General features: G+C 37.6%; 1 protein-coding gene across 1 annotated transcript; it reads right to left on the bottom strand.

Annotated features, from left to right (window-relative positions):
* Positions 1–2,570: 2,570 nt before the first annotated feature.
* On the bottom strand, positions 2,571–20,517 carry prtfdc1b (phosphoribosyl transferase domain containing 1b). The gene is made up of 9 exons (XM_036597545.1): positions 20,405–20,517; positions 18,169–18,275; positions 15,814–15,997; positions 12,952–13,017; positions 9,120–9,137; positions 7,354–7,436; positions 6,776–6,822; positions 6,464–6,540; positions 2,571–4,576 (listed from the first exon to the last, which is right to left on the bottom strand). Exons 1-9 carry the CDS (start codon positions 20,456–20,458, stop codon positions 4,529–4,531), a joined length of 684 nt encoding a protein of 227 aa, XP_036453438.1. The 5' UTR covers positions 20,459–20,517; the 3' UTR covers positions 2,571–4,528.
* Positions 20,518–21,021: the final 504 nt, after the last annotated feature.

The following is a 21,021-nucleotide window of genomic DNA, read 5'->3' as shown; positions in this document are numbered from 1 at the left end:
CAAGGCTAACGTAGCTAACAAGTAATTGAAGGTTATACACCATCAATTAGCATTGTGCTAACCCGCATGTTTAATCAACACCAGCATGACGAAGAAACTGTACTTTAGTAAAAGAATCGGTATTTTAACATCTTTCTATTAAAAGTGGAAGTATGGAGCCAAAAAGTATCCACATTTAAACACAGCCAAGTATACAAAAGTGAAAAGTAAGTTATAACAGATAAATTAAGAGGACAGCAAACTCTTAAACATGGGTGTTCAGGTCTAAATCCAGAGTTTAATATGCTGTTTGTTGTGCTATATAATAATCTGGAGTTCAGCTTCATATTTATAGCCTTATCAGTTTTACAGAATTCAAGATTATCCTGTTTTCGTTCATCAATGTTCTCTCACTACAATACCCAGCATGCGTTACACTTGGAACCCCTAAGGTGTCAAGACCGCTAGCCTAGCTACTGAGCTGTAGGCTAATAAACACAACCAAACTAGCATTACTGTAACTCTTACCTCGGCCGCCAAACAAAACTGTAAAGAAAACAGCGATTCTATCTTTGTTCAGCACAAAATGGACAGTTTTTACTTTTTTAGTCAGAATGACGGAGCCAAACTGTGGTAAAGCATCTAGCTAGCCAGCTAACTTTAGCTTTAGCTTGTTGTTCTCCTCATCTGAGGAGTCATTTCTGTTGTTCAAGCAGTCCATCCTCTCCATTGTAATGATAATTTGAAGTAAACACAGTTATCCAGCCGCAATAAGATTTTAGTCCCAGTATTAATGTTAGGTATCTAACTTCCTTCTGTGTTCACCAGCTAGCTGATGCAAAAGAAACTGAATTTAGAATTTTCATTGTTAGAATTTGTTTATATTTCAATTCTTTTACTTTTTATTCTAATTTCTGTCTTCTTATGCTTTATGTAAGGCACTTTGAGTTTCAATGTATGAAAGGTGCTATACAAATATAGTTTATTATTATTATTATTATTATTATTATTATTATTATTATTTAAATAACTCCTCAAAAATCCACCCCAAAGCAGTCGCATCTTTCCACCTTCAACATACATCATTTGATTAGGGGTTTTATAGGCTTTACACCAGAAAGCCCCTCTCTATAGACTACTGTGGCACCACTATAGGAGGTGGATAAGCATGTTCAAAATGTTTTAACACGTTCAAATGTTTCATTTTGATGTAGTGTCCCTATGTTAAACTTGGTATACATACATAGTGTTGAGTAATATGAACTATCGTTTTTAAAAACTGGTGGCCTCTATGGCTTTTAGCAATCCAATCAACATAATTTTGTCGATTTTTATAGATAGATGTGTGGCAGTAAACCTGTTAGCTTCATTAGCCTCGTAGCTCCAGTGCAAAACTAAAGAAGCACACTTCAGAGACCAAGTCTTGGCTATTGCTTTAACCCTCTATTGTATGATGTTGCCTCTAGGCAACAAACCCATTTTCCTCACTTTACACTAACAATATACATATTTAATGACAATGACAGGGTCAGTAATAAAGGGAAGAGTTTGAGTAAGTCAATAAAAAGCATGTATTTAGTCACACTCTCTCTTATTGGACACTTTTAAACCTTTTTTTTAACATTCAGTATAATTTTTTTTGTTATGCGAATTTGCAGAAGTATGTTTATTGTAGGGCAGTGGAATGGATTTAACCAGTCACAAGCCAGGTCTCACCACATCGCACATTGTTGCCTCAGGGCAACATACCCCAAAAGGACCCCTGCACACATTACCTTGTAAAAATGTTTTTGAATTTAATAATCAGGTCGATTTTATGCAACAAAAGTGAATTGAATATTTTTTTTAATTGCTCTCATAATGCCGAAAAATACAGCATAGACCAGCAAGGATGGTTACCAGTAAAACCAGCACACGTTGTGTTTTGAAAGCTGGTATGCTGGTCATCCAGCATGACCATGCTGGTTGACCAGCTAAACCAGCACCAGACCAGCGCTAGACCAGCTTAAACCAGCATAAACTAGCTTAGACCAGTAAGAAATGCATGCTGGTCTGTGCTGTTTTTTCTTAGCAGGGGTTTTATTTCACCACCACTACTTCAATCACCCCAGGAATCTCTACAGGATGTAAAATTAAACCATGGCTCCTGTAGGACTTCACTTGTGCTGAAGACAAGACGTGAGCTACTGGAAGGGTAGCGGCACTTACATAACGTCCACTCAGACAGGCCGAGGGCAGCGCCGCATTACTGTTTGTGTACACAGGTGTGTCGCATGTTTGACTTCTCCCACTGAGCTGCATATCTGAGACTGAGACAAACATGCAGCATTCAACAGCACTGCAAAGCATGACGTCCTGGCAAGTGAAATCATCCTAAGTCTAGTCATTACATCTCACAGTTCTCATTATGTGTGTGTTGGAAGGCTATTGTAAGATTATTCAGCCTATCACCTGACATATGCTTGTTTTAAGGAATTTTATCCTAGCGAAATGATCTTATTCCATTATTCGGCTTTTTCCATCTGTCAACTGAATGCTTTGCAGTGAGGTGGAGTGAATCTGCAAAGCCAATTTAGACAGACTGACATCCATTTTGGCAAATATAAGGCTTCAAAGTTTAATACAACACAGAGACATAGACATGTTTTTCAGTAGCCAATATGTAAACAGGGCAATGAGTAATGGCACCTTTGCTTTAACCACCTCTGAATGTTGTTTGGGTGATCCACTCATAATCTGATCACAATACGTCCTGTGGCTTTTTATGTTGTCAGGTGAAATCCAAATGTGATCTGATCACCAAAAACGTGTTAATGCAAGGTGTGAACAGGCCCAATGACATAAAACGAACTGGATTCACCTACTTATCCATTATGAGGTGAAACTGCATCACCTCAGACAGAAATGGGCAAACACAAACGGGTGTTGCATCACTCTCTGGTGTTGTAAACAGCTTCACTGATTGTTTCAGCAGTGGCCTGATAGCTAACTAATGTGTTAGCTTATCTAGTTAGCATGAGCTTGATATCATCCTGTTGTTGTACATTACTAGCTAAGAAACGTTAACATGTAGAAAGAGTGAGTCACTTCATAAGACATTTCGGTTCAAATGCTCCCTAGGTAGAGCGGCCTATGTAGGCTTTAGGCAGCAAGGCAGTTCATCAAGTATTGAGACACGCTATGTATACAGGTTTCAGGTTTTCATACAATTACAGCTTTCGAAACATCAGTACCTTGTCAGTACTATTTACATACAAACCCAATTCCAGCCCAAGTTTGTGAAATTCCAATAAAAATTGAAAGCAGTGATTAGTAATTTCTGTTTGACCTGTATTAAACTAAAAACAGTACAAAAATGCGAAATTTGATGCTCTATCTCAAACATTATTGTTTTTTGTAAATATATCGCTGCTGTTACAACAAAACCTTGTACATTTTTGTTGTTTTTCAGTTTTTTACATAATTTAAAAATGCCGGTTGCCCTTTACATTTTGTGTAAATTTCATGATGAATGGACCAAAAGAAATGAACATGAAATGAAAATTACTTGGAAAAACGTTTGGTTCCATTGACTTACAGTAAAAGTGAAGTAAAGTTTTTTTCTTCTCTTGTAAAGTTACTATTTTGGAGATACAAGGTTTTGTTCCGACAGCAGCATTATATTCATTCCAAATTTTTTTCAGCATTAAAGTTGCTTTCACAGATGTGCAAGTTACCCACTAATACCCTCCGACACCATGACAGATGCTGGATTTTGAACTTTATGCTGGTAACAGTCTGGATTGTCCTTTACTTCTTCAGCCCGAAGAACATAACATCAATAGACAATCTGAAAGCCTGGCTCATTAGACCACAATACACGTTTCCACTGTGCGTCAGTATATTTCATATGAGCTCCAGCTCAGAGGTCGACTATTTGCTGATGCATTTTTTGGCAAAGTGGCAGGCTTTGATCCGTCCTTGCTCATAAAGGACAAGACCTTTCCTGGATGCTCCTTATATACCTTAGCATGAGTGCATCAACTGGTTAGGATGTTTTTGAACATTTCACAGCATTTTAGTCTTAAATTGCCCCAGTCCCAACTTTGTTGCAGACACTAATTTAAAAATGAGCACCCATTTAAAACAAACTATGCAGTTAATGAGTTAAAACTTTCAGTATCTTGTTTTAGTACTGTCTTCCTATAAATACAGGTCAAAGTGGATTTACAAATAACTGCTTTCTATTTTTACTTGCATTTCACATACTGTACCAATTTTTTTGGAACTGGGTTTGTGAATAAAGTAATAAAATAGTATTATCATCAAGCTTTTTTAAGTCCAAGGGCTAGTGAATGGATGTTCTAGCTAGTTTAAGATAACAGCTGCACCCTATAATGCTCTCCTTGCTCAGTTCACCATGCACAACAGCTACAGTCTTTAGACAGAGGCAGGCAGAGAAGGCTTTTCTGCTTATTTGGAACATCGAAGCTCCTCTTTGCGCCGTGTGTGATCTATAGAGATCCTCCAAGGCTCCAACAGGCCTGCAGGGAGGACACAAGGTTCCACTTCAAACCTTGTACTTCTGCTTCCCGCTCTCACTGATCACACAGATATGCTGCAGAAACAAGACCGGGAGAAAAAAAGAGAGATAGAAAGCTGTTATCACTCATTCTGTGGGAACACACATCTGGCTCAATGTATTAGACAAAGCTCAGTAATCTTATCTCCTGAAATAGTACCTCTGAGCATATGGTTACACATTTTGTTAATTTTCTAAGTAAAAAGAAGTTAAAACAACCTCTGCAAGGAACAAACTTATGTAAGACAGGTCTTAGATCATTGTCTTGTAATATCCCACCTTTCTTTGGACATTAGGTTTAAGGATTCGCTGATATTTAGTGAAATCCTTTCTTCTCTCTGTCCAATTTCCTGCGTTACTGGCTGCCAGACAAAACCCGAAGCATAACAGGTCCACCCCATTCTTAACACTCAGCAAGGTGTTCTTTTCATCAAATGCTGCTTCCTTATAATCCAAACATACCTTTGGATGGTAGCCAAAAAGTTAAATTTTTGTTTTCCACAGAAATTGATTCCAGAATACCTCTGATTCATCTAATTGTTGTATTGCATACTTCAGATGTTTTTGTGATGAGATCACAGTCAAACTTGACTTCTAAGGTAATAGATAAGATAATCTTATCACAGTTAAACTTAACTTCTAATGACCCTTTCATGATGTTTGTGCAACAAAACTGTGCAGTGAATGGGCCACTGCATCACTTTTCCTGTGGCAGCCAAATTTTCCTATAGGTCCTTGGCAGTGATGTGGGGGTTTTGCTTTGCATACCTGACCAGTATATGAGCAGTTTTGAGAGATTTTTCTGTCATTCATGTCATATTAGTTACTTTAGTAGTTATGGAATATGTCATAGTAGTTACTGAATAGTTTAGAATACTTACAGGATAATTTATAGTAGATACTGAATAATTCATAGCAGTTACTGAATGATTTATAGACGTTATTGAATAATTCACAGTTATTACTGAATCATTTACAATAGTTACCGATTAATTTATAGTAGATACTGAACAATATCTAACAGAAACTGAACAAATCATAGTAGTTGCTGAATAACTTAATAGATAATAGATACTAAATATTTAATAGCTGTTACTGAATAAATCAGGGTAGTTAATATTACAGTAGTTACTGAACAGTTTACAGTAGTTAGTGAATAATTTATAATAGTTAAATAATCATTTATAGTAGTTTCAGATTCTATAGAGTATGAATTAACTTATTTTCACAAATAAATCAACAAAACATATAATCTGACCAGGGGTGTTCAAACTTTTTGATACGACTGTATAGTAATTACTGAATAAATCATAGTAGTTACTGAATGATTTATAGTAGTTATTGAATAATTCATAGTTGTTACTGAATCATTTAAAATAGTTACTGAAAAATATCTAACAGAAACTGAACAAATCATAGTAGTTGCTGAATGACTTAATAGATAATAGATACTAAATATTTAATAGCTGTTTCTGAATAAATCATGGTAGTTAATATCACAGTAGTGACGGAATAGTTTACAGTAGTTAATGAATAATTTATAATAGTTAATGAATAATTTATAGCGGTTACTGAATAATGTATAGTAGCTACAGAACAATTTATAGTAGCTAAATAATTATTTATAGTAGTTTCAGATTCTATAGAGTATGAATTAACTTATTTTCACAAACAAATCAACAAAGCATGTAATCTGACCAGGGGTGTTCAAACTTTTGGATATGACTCTATAGTAATTACTGCATAATTCATAGTAGTTACTGAATAAATCACAGCAGTTACATTACAACAGTGCTATTAACTGTATGGGCTGAAGCTACGACTGAGAGATTAGTACAACTGCACTTGTGTTATATGATGTCAGAATCCTACAGGAAGAACATTAATGTGGGTCAGTGTGGCGTTCGTAGGGAAGCTGCTTACATTCAGATCTCTGAAGTATTCATTGTAATCCAAAGCGTAGCCGACCACAAACCGGTTTGGGATCTCAAATCCAACATCTGGAGCAGAGAGAGATTTATTGTACAAATAAAGAAACAAAAACAGCTCAAGAGAACAATAGAAACAGAAGAAAACATTGAACAAGCAAGTAAAAAACTATTTGAGAATAAAAATAATAAAAAATTGATCTGATAAATCTGATATTTGATCAACATTTGACAGAAAATACTGTACATTGTGCCCTAAACTGTTTTTTTTTTTAAATTAAAATATAAAACAGTGACCGCTACTCACAGTCCGGCAGACAGCCTGAGCTATTCGGAACCCTTTTCACCAGCAAACTGCAACCAGGATAAAGAAGCACTGTTTAAATGATCCACTCGGCTGTAGCGCCTGGACTTTCTATTACTGAGCTAGAGCTGATCAATGTGTCTGAGCATCCATACTGCTGTATAAACCTGATTTTCAGTGTTATATTAAGAGTTTGTCATTAACTGGCTGATTCAGATTGTTGAGGTTGGTGCTAAAGGTGGATGATATGGCAGAAATATAATATCACAACACTTTTCACACAATATTTATCAAAAAAAACAATGAATACAATGTTTTTCTTCATTCGTTTGCAAGAATAAGCATTTTAAGAAAGACCTGGAAAAAATAAACAACTGTTAAAAATAAATGAATATAATAAGATGATGTCATAACGGGCTAAGATCCGATTAGCTACTTGTTATAGTGCAGTTTATGCAGTAAACATACAGTGGTTGATGTTGTATCATAGAGACTCTCTATACACGCAGTCGTATGTACATTTTAATGCACGATTACTGTTTAGTTGCTGAATTTAACAAACAAAAAACAATTTAACTCACCCTGCCACTCTGATCATGTTGGGCCTGAAGGATCGGACATGGGTCAGCAGAGTCTTCATCGTTAAACCTGTGTCCACTATAGCCTATAGAGAAAGAGAGAGAGAGAGACAGAGAAAGAGAGAGAGAGAGAGAGAGAGAGAGAGAGAGAGAGAGAGAGACAGAGAAAGAGAGAGAGAGAGAGAGAGAGAGAGAGAGAGAGAGAGAGAGAGAGAGAGAGACAGAGAAAGAGAGAGAGAGAGAGAGAGAGAGAGAGAGAGAGAGACAGAGAAAGAGAGAGAGAGAGAGAGAGAGAGAGAGAGAGAGAGAGAGAGAGACAGAGAGAGACACAGAGTCAGAGAGAGAGGGAGACAGACAGAGAGAGAGAGAGAGAGAGAGAGATAAACAGAGAGAGGAGGGGGGAGAGAGAATCTCTAATTAGGATAGGATAGGATCCACACCCACTGCCCATCAGGAGAGACAGAAACTGAGAATCACTTCCTTCTTTCATGTTCAAAATATAAAACCATCAGAGACGCTTTTCTGCCAAAATGTACTGATGAATTTATTCATTTATTTTTATTATTATTATTATTATTGTTGTTGTTGTTGTTGTTGTTGTTGTTATCATTATTATTATTAGTAGTAGTATTTTATTTTATTTTATTTTATTACTCTTGGCATGCCCATATTCATTTCATGCTTATATGTATTACCATATTTATATTTCAAACTTTATAGCTTTGTTTTAATTATTTATCCTTATGTACTTCTTTTTTTAACATTAACTAATTCATTTATTTTTACTCAATTCTTTATTTATTTATATTTTAATAACAATTCAATTTAACATATATTTTACAGCTTTGGCAACATAGGTCTCATATCCTGTCATGCCAATAAAGCATATTTGATTTGATTTGATTTGAGAGAGAGAGACAGACAGACAGAGAGAGAGAGAGAGTTAGAGAGAGAGAGAGAAAGAGAGATAGATAGAGAGACAAACAGAGAGAGACACAGAGTTAGAGAGCGAGAGAGAGGGAGACAGACAGAGGGAGAGAGAGAGAAAGAGAAAGAGAGAGAGAGAGAGAGAGAGAGAGAGAGAGAGAGAGAGAGACAAAGAAATGGAGAAAACAGAGAGAAAGACAGAGAAAATGCTTTGCTGACACAGTACATTCTTGTTCTCTCTCTCTCTCCTAACATATATAATTTAACCCATTTTAATTCACAATTTCTATTTATTTGCTGAATTTAACACATTGGAAAAAAAAAATTCCCCCAATGTATTGTAATGTAAATTCAGCAAATAAACAGGAACTGTGTATTAAAATGTGCAGTAGTGTGTCTCTGTGGAGGATGTGTTCATTTATTTACACTTAGAAAATCAACAAAACATGTAATTTGATCAGTGATGCCCAAACTTTTGTACAGCCTATACCTAATACAAAAAACATCCAAACTAATGGGCTTCACTGTGTCTTATATGATTGTGTACGGGGGTTGGGCAGACTCTCTGAAACATAAGAGCCCATACAGTGTAGATCCAGTTTACATATAACACACTTTATGTCCTAAATAAAACCCCAGAGCTAAACTGGGTCGCCTGTTAACTACAAACTAATGTCTGTCCTCAAAATGAGGCAGAAATAATGATCTATACAGGCCTGATTTGGCCTGAAAGGACTCTATAATAGCTCCTGTAATGGGATGAGCTTGAGTGGCCACTGAAATGCTTAAAAAACAACGTAATTGGGCCTTTAAAAGTTTGAGCTGAAATAAACTGAGCTTACCTCCACGATCAGGACGTTCTTCAGTGGGCGAACGCAAAAAAAGAAAAAAAATTATATATTAGTCAACACATCACTCACAGACACAGTCAGTCCAGGGTTTTGCATTAGTGTTTGATGTGATACATTAAAACAATCAGTCTTAAGTGCAGCTGACTTACATTGTACTTCATAAAATGAACAGATGTTAAAGGGTCACTTTGGCCAAAATAAAAATGGAACCATCACTTCATCTGTTATAAAAATGCTTGCTCGCCTTAAACATTGGAGTAAACACGATTAATCACACAGATAATCTCCATATAGAATATGATCTGAGCCAGTAAGTAAGCCTCTATCCTATTAAAGCAATACTATGTCAGATTTGGGGATTTGGAGACCTCTCTGGTGGAAATACGTAATTGCAGGCAACATGCGGAAGAACATTATGCAACATCGGTTGTGCTTCGGACCCCCACAAGTGGATGAATCTGACTTTTGCGAGTGCATCAAAAGAGTAATCGAAGAAAACTCAGTCTAAACTTGACGAAAGACGCGTCTTCTGATGATGTGAGTGAATTATCTACTATTGTCATCATATCTTCATCAGTATTATGTTGATTTTGTAATTGAGGCCTAAGCATCGAGTCGAACCTCATTTTTGAGACATAAACATGTACGATGTGGTCCGAAAAACTCCCGCCAAGATTCATCTTGGTACCTTTAACTTTTAAATGATTGTTTTAGGCTTTACAGGGTGACTTGCAGCGGTGCATGCCCACCATATTTCAGTGTGCTCTCTTTTTCTCCACACTCAGCAATACAACTTGACAAAAATATTACATAGTGCTGCTATAAAATCTATGTAAGCCTCCTTATGATGACGTATCTTGAAGGTGGGAGGACCTTTTTGCCATGAAGGGGACTCTTAATGGCTGTATAACCTATTTATGTAATGCATGCCAGGTACTGAATTCAGCATTAATGAAAAAGGACAAAAACTGTACAAAACTGTGAACTGTGTCAAACTGATGAGGCACTCGCACACGAGTAATCACACAGATAATCTCCATAGAGGAAATGATCTGAGGCAGTAAGTTAGCCTCTCTATCCTTTTATATGAGGCTTAGCTATGATCAGCCATCGACAGACTTAATGCCTCGGCCTCCATCATCTTCATCCCTTTTCTTGAGAACATACCTGAATGCACTCTTCCGTGACTGTACCTTTAGGATTGATACACACTTAAAATTGATGGTTCTTCAAAGCTTCTTTACAGAAAATGGTTCTATATAGAACCATGAACACCCAAATAACCCTTTGCGAGAATAAACAGTCCTCTGCATGGTGAAGCGGCTCTTCAGATTGATGGAGAGTGTGCCGTAGATGGTTCTATGTAAAACCTTTTTTAAAAGGATTCTATATAGCACCAAAAAGGGTTCTTCTATTGTGTCAAGCTTGACATTATAACACCAGAAGAACGCTTTTTGGTGATATATAGAACAAAAGGTTCTATATGGAACCTTTCTCCATCAATCTGTAGAACCATTTCATGATGGAAAGAACCGTTTAATCATGCAAAGTGTTCTATAAGTGTTCATGTTTCTATATAGAACCGTTTCCTTTATTAAGGAATCCTTGTAGAAGCATCTTTTTTAAGAGTGCATGTAAATTAGCTCTGTTCTGATTGGCTGTTCCCCTGTATAGTGCCATATTTAAAAACATTCTGGGCTGAAACACTCACTGGGGTCTCTGACTGTCTGGGGCCTTTTTAGTTGTGTGTTTAAGGGGGAATCCACCAATTTTTTTCCAAAATTTCTGCTTAATTCAAATCAGTAAGATGTAAACAAAGTCATTCAGAGTGGTTTGGTGTGAAATGGTTCATTGTAGAGACATAAATAGATCCACTTAATCTGCTTTTAGGAGTTTAGCTCCGCCCACTCACACTAAAGTTATAAGGAGTGTTTCAGCTTGAACTGCCTTTTAAATGAGGCCCAATACAAAACAGCCAATCAGAACAGAGCTTGTTTACACATATCAGTCTCAATAGCAGCCTGTTCAATTCTAAGACATAAAGAGAGGTTGGAAAATGTTCATGTGAAAATGAATTATTGTTTTTGGTACAAAAACCTACTCAAATTTGGCAAGTGGACCTCAAAATACAAGAAAAATAAAGGATATGGGCCCTTTAATATCAAACTATTGACCAGTACTGTAGAGAACTCTGAGATTCCTCACACACTGATAAGGTGGAGCTGCTTGGGTGAGTCAGAGTTACACACACTCCTGCTACGTTCTCAAGCCCAGAAAACACACCACACACAAGCTTATCACTGCCTGCATCTGCCTCTCTGACCTTAGACCTCTGTGATGTGGTGATGACTCAAAAGGTGCTAGTCCAACCACCCGTAGATAAGACACATCCACCTTGCTTCCTTCCTTCCGTCCCTCCCTCTCTCTCTCCCTCCCTCTCTCTCTCCCTCCCTCTCTCTCTCCCTCCCTCTCTCTCTCGCTGTTCCCCCACCCTCTCTGTCAGATGACCAAGTGAAGTCACAGTTATAGCTGGAGGTAACATAAGCATGTTGATTGGTTGGGTGACTATTTTTTAAATTGTATTTGTCATTTTTCAACATTGAATCTAAGAACACTTCACCATTCAGAGAATGTGCTAATCCATCTCAGGAGTGATATTAGAAGGTTTCATTGCTTTTTTATACAGCATTTGTACAAACGTTAAAAATTTACATCTAACTTGATGTTCAATCTAGGCTAAAACACTTTAGCAACCACCTGGGATACCATAGCAAGGGCCTAGCAACATCTTAGCAACCAACTTGGGATAACATAGCAGCACCTTAGCAACCACCTGGGTTTCCTTAGCAATGGCCAAGCAACACCTTAGCAACCACCTGGGTTTCCTTAGCAATGGCCAAGCAACACCTTAGCAACCACCTAGGAGTCAATAGCAATGGCCTAGCAACATTTTAGTAACTAAATTGGATAATTTAGCAACACCTTAGCAACCACCTGGGATACAACAGCAATAGCCCAGCAAAATCTTATTACCCACCTGGGACCCCATATCAATGGACTAGCAACGCCATAGCAACCCACTGGGATACCACAGTGACACTTTAGCAACCAACTGGGATACCATAGCAATGGCCTAGCAGCATCTTAGCAACCACCTGGCATACCATAGCAATAGCCCAGCAGCATCTTAGCAACTACCTGGGATACCATAGCAACAGCCCAGCAGCATCTTAGCAACCACCTGGCATACCACTGCAACAGCCCAGCAGAATCTTAGCAACCAACTGGGATACCACAGCAATGACCCAGCAACATCTTAGCAACCAACTGGGATACCATAGCAATGACCCAGCAGCATCTTAGCAACCAACTGGGATACCATAGTAACATTTTAGCAACCACTTGGGATACCATAGCAATGGCCCTGCAACATCTTAGTAACCACCTGGGATTTCTTTGTCAAGCTAACTTAAAGTTTGTTCACAAACGTTCACCTGCTGGTTAATATATGAATTTGTCGTTAAGACAAAGTCGTTAATTCAATTGTAAATGTACTTTGTTATCTATGTAATTAATAACATGTAATTACGTTTAAATACTACAGCAAAAAGACAGTAATAACTTCAGACTTAAAGGATGTTTACCAGCCTGTAGATAAGATTTGACCCCCCCTCCACCACGTTCCCCTTCTGCTATCATGATTCTTAACAGTACTTTGTCACTTCGAACAGACTTTGACCCCAACCATCAGATAAGGACTGAGGTGACTCTCGATAATCAATGACAAATTAAGAGTGAGATTATTACAGAATCACATCCTCACCTTTCCGCTCAGCACAGACAGACTCTCCGCTCCTATTATTTGGAGGTCTTGCGTTGACTGGTCATTCTAGTTTGAGGAAAATGCAAAAGAAAAACAACTTGATTTAAAAGATCTATTATATTCTATATTGTACATTTCCCATATATTTAATTTCCAGTCAAGACAAAACAATCTTTAAGTACAGGTTATTCATTTTTCAGCATCAGTAATAAAACATATATTTAATATAAAAAAGCAAACCCCCAAATATAATATAATATAATGTGATATATTTTCAGTATGTAGCCCTACTACAGTTTTTTTTTTCAGGAGACTCGCTTTCAGTTTCTCAAAGAAATCTGCAGCCACACCTCTAAAGTTCAGTCTTAGAAGCTGGTTGCACTTTCCAGTTCTCACGATCCAAGCAAACCCAAACACATTCAGTGATGTTGAGGTCTGGACTCTGGGGTGGTCAGTCCATCGTTCAGCTTCTTTGTTTGATGTGTCCGTCTCCTTTTCTCAGTGAGGTTCTTCTTGATCAGCTACACATCCTTTCAGACCCACAGCGCTGAGTCGTCTTCTCACAGTGGAAGGATGGACAGAAACACCTGTGGATGTTTTCAGATCTGAAGCAGCTTGATTTTCTCCTCTCTCTCAGAGATGAAAGCTTTAAGTGCTGTTTATCTGATGGGGGCAGCTTTGGGGTCTACCAGGTCTTCCAGGTGGTTGTTAGGAGTCCCAGTTTCTCTGTAGCTTTTAATCAGTTTTTAAACTCCAGTTTTGGAAACTCCTGTTTTTTTTTACTTATTTTCTTTTGACTTGCTCCTTCCTCATGCAAGCAAGACTTTGTTCCAAGAAAAACAAATTACAACAAAAAGAAAGAACAGATCTACATTTATACATGAAAGTGATCTAAAACTAGTGTCCTACAACCACCCAGCGAGATTATCTGTGCTGTACCGCCCTCTGCTGGCTGACAAATGCACTGCAGTGGACATTCTGATAACTCAATCAGCTCTGGGCTTCCTTCTCTTGGACTCAGATCAGGACAAATCTGACTTCAAAGCCATGCATTTCTTTCCCAAGACCAGCATAAGACCCTCGACAAGAAATTAGAGCGTGACAGAGCTTGAAAGAGTCTGGAATAGCCTTTACTTGGTCTTTTTTAACGGCCTACTCAATATGCCTGTTATATCCATATCTGATTGAATGTTCTGAAAAAAAAACTGGATCAGGAAATGAAACACTTTGTAATGGAATATGAATCATAAAGTGCCTTAAGTGTATTTGTATTACAGTGCAAACGTTTGAGCACTGCAGGTCAAATGACGTTCAGTTGATTTTCTAAGTGAAAATAAGTTAACGCATCCTTTGCAGCACTATTTGTAGTTTTTCTTGAATGCTAAAACATGCATAACAGAACTGGGGTCGACTTAATCTTCACTGTCACTCTCTTAGCAAAGCAGAAGTGTCCTTTTGTAAACGTGTTAACACGTTCTCACTTCTTTCAGTCATTTTTCACACACTTTTCCAGAACAACTAACACAGATCTCATACAAAAATACAAAAGTTCACTGGATAACACGTCATGAACTGGATGACCTGGGAGTTGATGCCAGGCCTCTCTGTCCTAACACAAATAACACAGCACATAACTGTACAATAACCTGAGTGAGAGGTTCCACAGGGCTATATATTTGGCCCTCTTTCACTCTAATGGATAACAGGTCTGTGTTTAAAAAGGCGATTTGAAACAAAACCTGTAGACACTTTGAAGCCACGAACATGAGCTCAAAACAAGAATAACCCACAGGAAGTTGATGTCTGTGTGTCCTATTCTCAAACTAACCAACAAAAACTGGGACATTTTCCATTTTATTGTAGTGATATGAATAAGAGACAGCACGTCGTTTACTGACAGCTTACAGAAAATCCTCTTTAGCACCCGAGTGAACTACATAGTGCACGGCTGTTAACCCAGAAATCAGTCATCATCAGCTGCTGATGTAAACAGAGCTTTCAGACAAGTGTTTATCAAAGAAACAGGTAACATGTCAGACTGAGATATAAAACTGATTTAAAAATGACAGACGTACTACTGAGACTGAAAATAGGGCTTCTGAATGGACAAAAGTATTTAAGCAACTATGAAAAACTATGTACAATTGCTGTTTACTTGCACATTTTATATTTTGTATTTATCCCAATGTGTTAAACAAAATAATAGAAATGCAATTTCTCCAGGGGTGTTCAAACTTTTGCATATGACTGTATATAATTATTATTTGTTGTCAATCATATCTAGTTTTGAGATATATGACATAAAAAGCTCCATTTAGCATTAGTAATGGAAAGCATGACTGGTCCTGTTATGAAACAGCGTCAGATATACGCTTATATTTATATAACATTTTATGTATAAATGTACTAGTGGTCTATCTAGTATCAATAAACTGTGAATGTTGAATATTAAAATGAATGTCACGATTAATCAATGAAAATGCAGCACGTATATAGTTGCTAGGCCTAACTCATACTCAGGCACTTCATGTGTTCATCGTTTATGGGCTGAATTTCAAACTTAAGACAACATTGTTAATGTAAGCTACAATTAAAATTACAGTTCTTGCTATTAAAAAGAAATTACAGCTTTAAACCACAATTTCAATATGAAAATGCTATATTTTAAGAAAAAAAAAGTTACTTTTAAGAAGTCCTAAAATTGTAATAAATAATTAAGTGTGATATTGTTTGTCATGTTCATTTGTAGTAAAACATCTTGGAAAGCTACTGTCCCCAAACTTTTGACCGCGTAATTACTTAAACAGAAACCATTTTAAATAATCAATTCTGATTCATTAAAAGTTGGACGGCTGTCATTACCAGGTAGCTCTTCAGGCGTATAAAGTCCACCCTCATGAGGAGAGACTTGCTGGAGTTGCAGCTCAGGACTTTGATGCGCTCCACAAGGTCAGCACAGAACTGATAACCTCCTTTCAATACGCACAGAACCACGATGTCATGGTCTCCCAGGTCATCCATGATGTTCCTGGCCAGCCTCTCCGTCCTGCCACAAATAACACAGCACAAGCACATAACCTGAGTGCGGGGTTCCACAGGGTTATATATTTGGCCCTCTTTCATTCTAATGGATAAAAGATCTGGTTTTAAAAGGTGACCTGAAACTAAACCTGTAGATATTTTGAAGCCATGAAAATAAGCTCAAAATAAGAATTAACCACAGAAAGTTGATATCTTTGGGTTCTATTTTCAAACTAATCAACAAAAACAGTAAATTCTTACATTTTATTTTAGTGATATGCATGAAAGACAGCATGTCACAGCAGTGACTTCACAGATGCTTAAGTATTATTTTTATTATTTTATAATTTTGATGCTTGTTTTTCAGTTTAAATTATTAGAAAAATGCTATGTTAAATGTACACTCTTAAAAAAAAGATGATTCTTTAAGGATTCTTTAGCAAATAAAATGGTTTTAAATAGAACCATGAACACTCAAAGAACTTTTTGATGATGACAGGGTTCCTTGCATCATGAAAGTGTTCTTCAGATTGATGGAAAATGTGCATAAATGTGAACAGATGGTTATATAGAGAGTTTTTAAGCACCTCAGTGTCACTGCTGGACTGAGAATAGTCCACCAGTCAAAAATATCCAGCCAACAGCGTCCTGTGGGCAGCGTCCTGTGACCACTGATGAAGGACTAGAGGATGACCAACACAAACTGTGCAGCAGCAGATGAGCTATCGTCTCTGACTGACTGACAAGGTAGGAGTGTCTAATAGAGTGGGCAGTGAGTGGACACAGTGTTTAAAAACTCCAGCAGCACTGCTGTGTCTGATCCACTCGCACCAGCGCAACACACACTAACACACCACCACCACGTCAGTGTTACTGCAGTGCTGAGAATGATCCACCACCCAAATAGTACCTGCTCTGTGAGGGTCCATGGGGGTCCTGAACACTGAAGAACAGGGTAACAAAGTATGCCGAGAAACAGATGGACTACAGTCTGTAACTGTAGAACTATAACATGCTCCTGTATGGTCAGTGGAGCTGATAAAATGGACAGTGAGTGTAGATACAAGTTAATGTTATGGCTAATCAGTATATAATATTCATAAATATAATAATATAAATTATTTTTAGTCACATATTCAGTCTGGTTTACAAAGATTTACACTAGCAAATAAATACTAATGTTCTGATTGTAAATATATTGGTAAATACAAAGACTTAGCTTAAACTACTAGGCATCTGTTAGTCTGTCTCTCATGTTCTAATGAGTGATTTTAACAGGTGAACTATCCCTAATTCTAATATACAGGTTCCCAATTCAAGTCCTGTTGATCCCATGCACTGCAGTTTTGTCTCTTTGATGATCTAATAAACTTCACTCAACACATTGACCCCTTTATACATTGATTAAGGCCCAATCCCATTTCTTATTTTTACCCCTACCCCTTGTTTTTGAGGGTCACTTTGCCACTTTGAACTGAGTTACAGGGTAGTGGTTGAAATCTTCCTCTATGAAATGAGACCCTCAAATAAAAAGAGCATTACTTCATTAACAGCTACCAGCGCTGCTCTGTAGGCGACCCTGCCAGTCTGCAGTGACAGCAGAGGAGGGTAAAGTTCAGCTCCTCACTGCTTGGCTTTAGTTACATTTAGGGCATCATATGCCTTCAAAGGGGGCAATTATTTATTATCACCCACCCCTAATTCTTCTGTGATATGAAGCTGAAGTCAGATATTCACCAGCTTCTTGTTCGAATTTTCCCGGTCCACCTTAAATGGTGATGCCTGAGGCGCCAGACTGTAACTGCTGAACTATTTAAGGTGGAATGGGAAACTTAACTAGCTAGCTACTGAGACATCATCTACTACTAGATTTTTTAAGTTTGTTATGAAGAAAACGACCATAATACATCGAAACTACATTAAACTAAGATAATATGATGGTTATTGAATTTTTAACAGAGAAAATTCTCACATTTCTGGGTTTCTTTGGTCTCTTGTTCTCCATCTTGCTGGTTTTTCTTTTTTTCTCATATCACCCCTAGACGTCAACACGAAAAACGGAAGGGTAGGACTAAGTGGTAGGGGCGAGGGGTGAAATGGGACTGAGCCCTAGTTGTGCCAGAGCAGCAAAACATGAAAACAGGCTAAGCATGGGGTCCCCAGCACCGAGACTGAAAACCACAGAGCTGATGTTACCTGTCCATGATGACGCCGTGGGGAATATAGACGCAGTCCAGATCCTCTGAGTAATGCTCCGGATGGGTGAAAAGGTCTAGGCGGTACCCTGGCCAGTCATCAGGGATCTGACAACAAAGGGACATAAGAATTATACGTTTAGTAGCTGATGTAATAGCTCTCAATCAAGCTGTTCAGGTTTGGTATCATAGCTGAATAACTCGCACAGTCAATAAAAGCCCCCTGAATTCAAACAGAGACGATGCTGATTTGTAGAACTAAAGAATACCAGTTTATTTAGGCCAGATCTGCCTCACATAATCAGTACTGAAACTCAAGATGAAGTCTGTCACCACTGATTAGGTTAGTAATGGTTTAATCTATGGATTATTTTGATGCCTAATTAAGTTGTGTGTAAAAGCCAGGCACTAAAAACCCTGAACAGTCTTTCAAAGATTCCAAAACAATTCACTGGGAAAAATAAACAAGCAAGTCTTTTAACAGTCTTCTTTAAAAAAGAATGAGTACATATTTACATGCAGAAATGCGCACAAATGAGTCTAACAGGCTCTGTTTCTTCCTGAGAATTTAAAGCATGCATTATCATACAAACTGCCAAACCATTGCTGATTAACTGAGAAAGTAAATTTCATTTTATTATTTTTAAATCAGATCCATCACCTGAATCTGCGAATCGTGACATCCCTACTGAAGACCTACAGTCTTACATTTTGTTGATTTTCTATAGGAAAATGATTTTAAACCTTCTCTAGAGAACACACTTCAATACAGTATTTTCTGCTAATTTTAGTGCACAATTTCTATGTATGTGCTGAATGTAACATATTAAAATATTAAATGTGCTCAGGCCACCTTTCATGTTATACTTTTTTCCCCCCACTATGTAAAATTCAGCAAGTAAACAGAAGTGATGCATTAAAATGTGCAGAAGTGTGTTCTCTGTAGAGGATGTGTTCCTTATTGTCATCAACAAAACTCGTCATTTGACCAAAGGGCCCAACTTTTGCAATCAACTGTATGCATAAATGTCTGGCTGAGGTGTAAAACATGGACGCTGACCGAAAGTGTTGTTTAAGCCAGAAAAACTGCTTCTAATAGTCATCCTCTGTATTTACTATTCTCCCTAAAGGGGAATTCCATCCATTTTCTCAAAAATTCCACTTAATTACACTGTCAAGATGTAAACAGAGTCATTCAGGGTGGTTTGGTGTGAAATGCTCTGTTATAAAGAAACTTTCAGAGTCAGAATTGTTCACAGCAGTGGTGATAGGAACCAGACGTCTGAAGAGCTTAATGCCTGTACAAGCTACATCAAAGAAAGCTGGCACATGAAATGGTTACAGTTACTTTTCATTATGTCTGAGGGTTTGTTTACGGTAGTTTAGAGATAGAAGACTGAAGATTCTGCCCTAAAACATCCTTTTTTAAATCTGTCCAAGGCGGAGTGGTACGTGGAGGGCGTTGTTAGGAAAACAGTATCCAAGGAAAATGTGTTTTCTCCAGATTTACCATATCATTATCAACATCACAAAGCATTACAAAATTACAAAAATTACATTAGAAAAACTGAAGACTGAGAAACTCAGAAACTCACTGGTGGTTTTGGATAGTAAATAAAATGTCTATATTTGTGTTGTTGTCATGGCGACCCCTGGTTCATATCACCACCACTGTAAAGAAATCTGAGTCTCTACAGTCAATCATTTCACACCAAACCACTCTGAATATCTTTGTTTACAGCTCCACAATTGAATTGTGCAGGAAAATTTATATATTGGTTGAATGTCCCTTTAAATTCTTGGTAGAAACTGGTGGTGCTCAAATTCTTTAAGGTCTTTGTTCTTTAAGCATACAAAAGTGCTTTTAATGAATATTTGCAACTTTTTGAGAGTTGCTGGTACTTAAATATTTTAAGATCGGGTGCAGGACTTTTACTTTGAAATTTTGGTCTGATTTACTCTCCACTTCTTTAAAGTAAACATAACTTACTCAAAAGTTAATTTAATCATGTTTACCAATGCCAACAGCTTCGTATTTGAGCCATAGGATAAATATTAAAACATAAATTAACAGTAAATCAACATGAAAACTAAACTTTTCGCTGCCTCATTTGCATATCGCTTAGCAACAAAGCTGCACCGCAAACAACTTGTAGACTTCGCAGACGCGAAGCTTGTTGTGTCGAACAAGTTTGAGCGAAATTATTCGAAAGTTAGAAGGATGCGGGTTCATTTACCACGATTCCTCTGCCTCTGTCCGCGGGTTTATTGTTTCCCGACGGTTCTGCCATGTTGGGTCTCCTCTGGGAAATGTTCTCGGACCTTCCTCACCATTAGTGATAAACGATTCATGAACGAATCACTTTTTTAACCCAGCTCCTGTGAGCAGCGATGGTCCGACTCTTGAGTGAATCGTTTTACGAGCCGATTCATGTGAGCCGCGTCGGTGTAATCCTGAAAGGAATCACATTATCGACTAGATTCCAGTGAATCATTCGATCTTTCGACTCGAACGAATCGGTCTTCTTGGACGTTGTTTTTTGAATCGAATCCGGAGAGTCGATTCGCAAGAACAAATGATTCAAAATTTCATAAACAAGGATAGCTTTGATAAGAGCTAGATAGCAGGTCTGTTTCCTGTGACTCCCCAAACTTTTGTAGGCTATGTGTACAGTAACATTTGGCTAGTAACTGCTCCCACTTTCCTCAGAGCATTTTACAGAGCCCCTTAAATGACATGGTGATTATTTTGTGAAAAGACATGGCCATGAATTATTATACTGAGGCCACAAATTAATACGTTTAGGCCACGAAGTACTATATTGAGGCCAGAAATTGCCTTACTGAGGCCACA

Source organism: Colossoma macropomum, unplaced genomic scaffold (genome assembly GCF_904425465.1).
Source record: "Colossoma macropomum unplaced genomic scaffold, Colossoma_macropomum, whole genome shotgun sequence".
Taxonomy (NCBI): Eukaryota; Metazoa; Chordata; class Actinopteri; order Characiformes; family Serrasalmidae; genus Colossoma; species Colossoma macropomum.
The sequence above is the reverse complement of the archived record's forward strand: the minus strand, read 5'-3'. Positions and strand labels throughout refer to the sequence as shown.

What these genes read in the sequence shown, in the direction of transcription:
- prtfdc1b (XM_036597545.1), bottom strand. Translation starts at nt 20,458, where the DNA reads ATGGCAGAACCGTCGGGAAACAATAAACCCGCGGACAGAGGCAGAGGA. An exon ending in ACAGAGGCAGAGGAATCGTG is followed by an intron (nt 18,276 to 20,404) that starts GTAAATGAACCC and finishes CTTTGTTGTCAG; the next exon opens with ATCCCTGATGACTGGCCAGG. An exon ending in TACGCCTGAAGAGCTACCTG is followed by an intron (nt 13,018 to 15,813) that starts GTAATGACAGCC and finishes TCCTCAAACTAG; the next exon opens with AATGACCAGTCAACGCAAGA.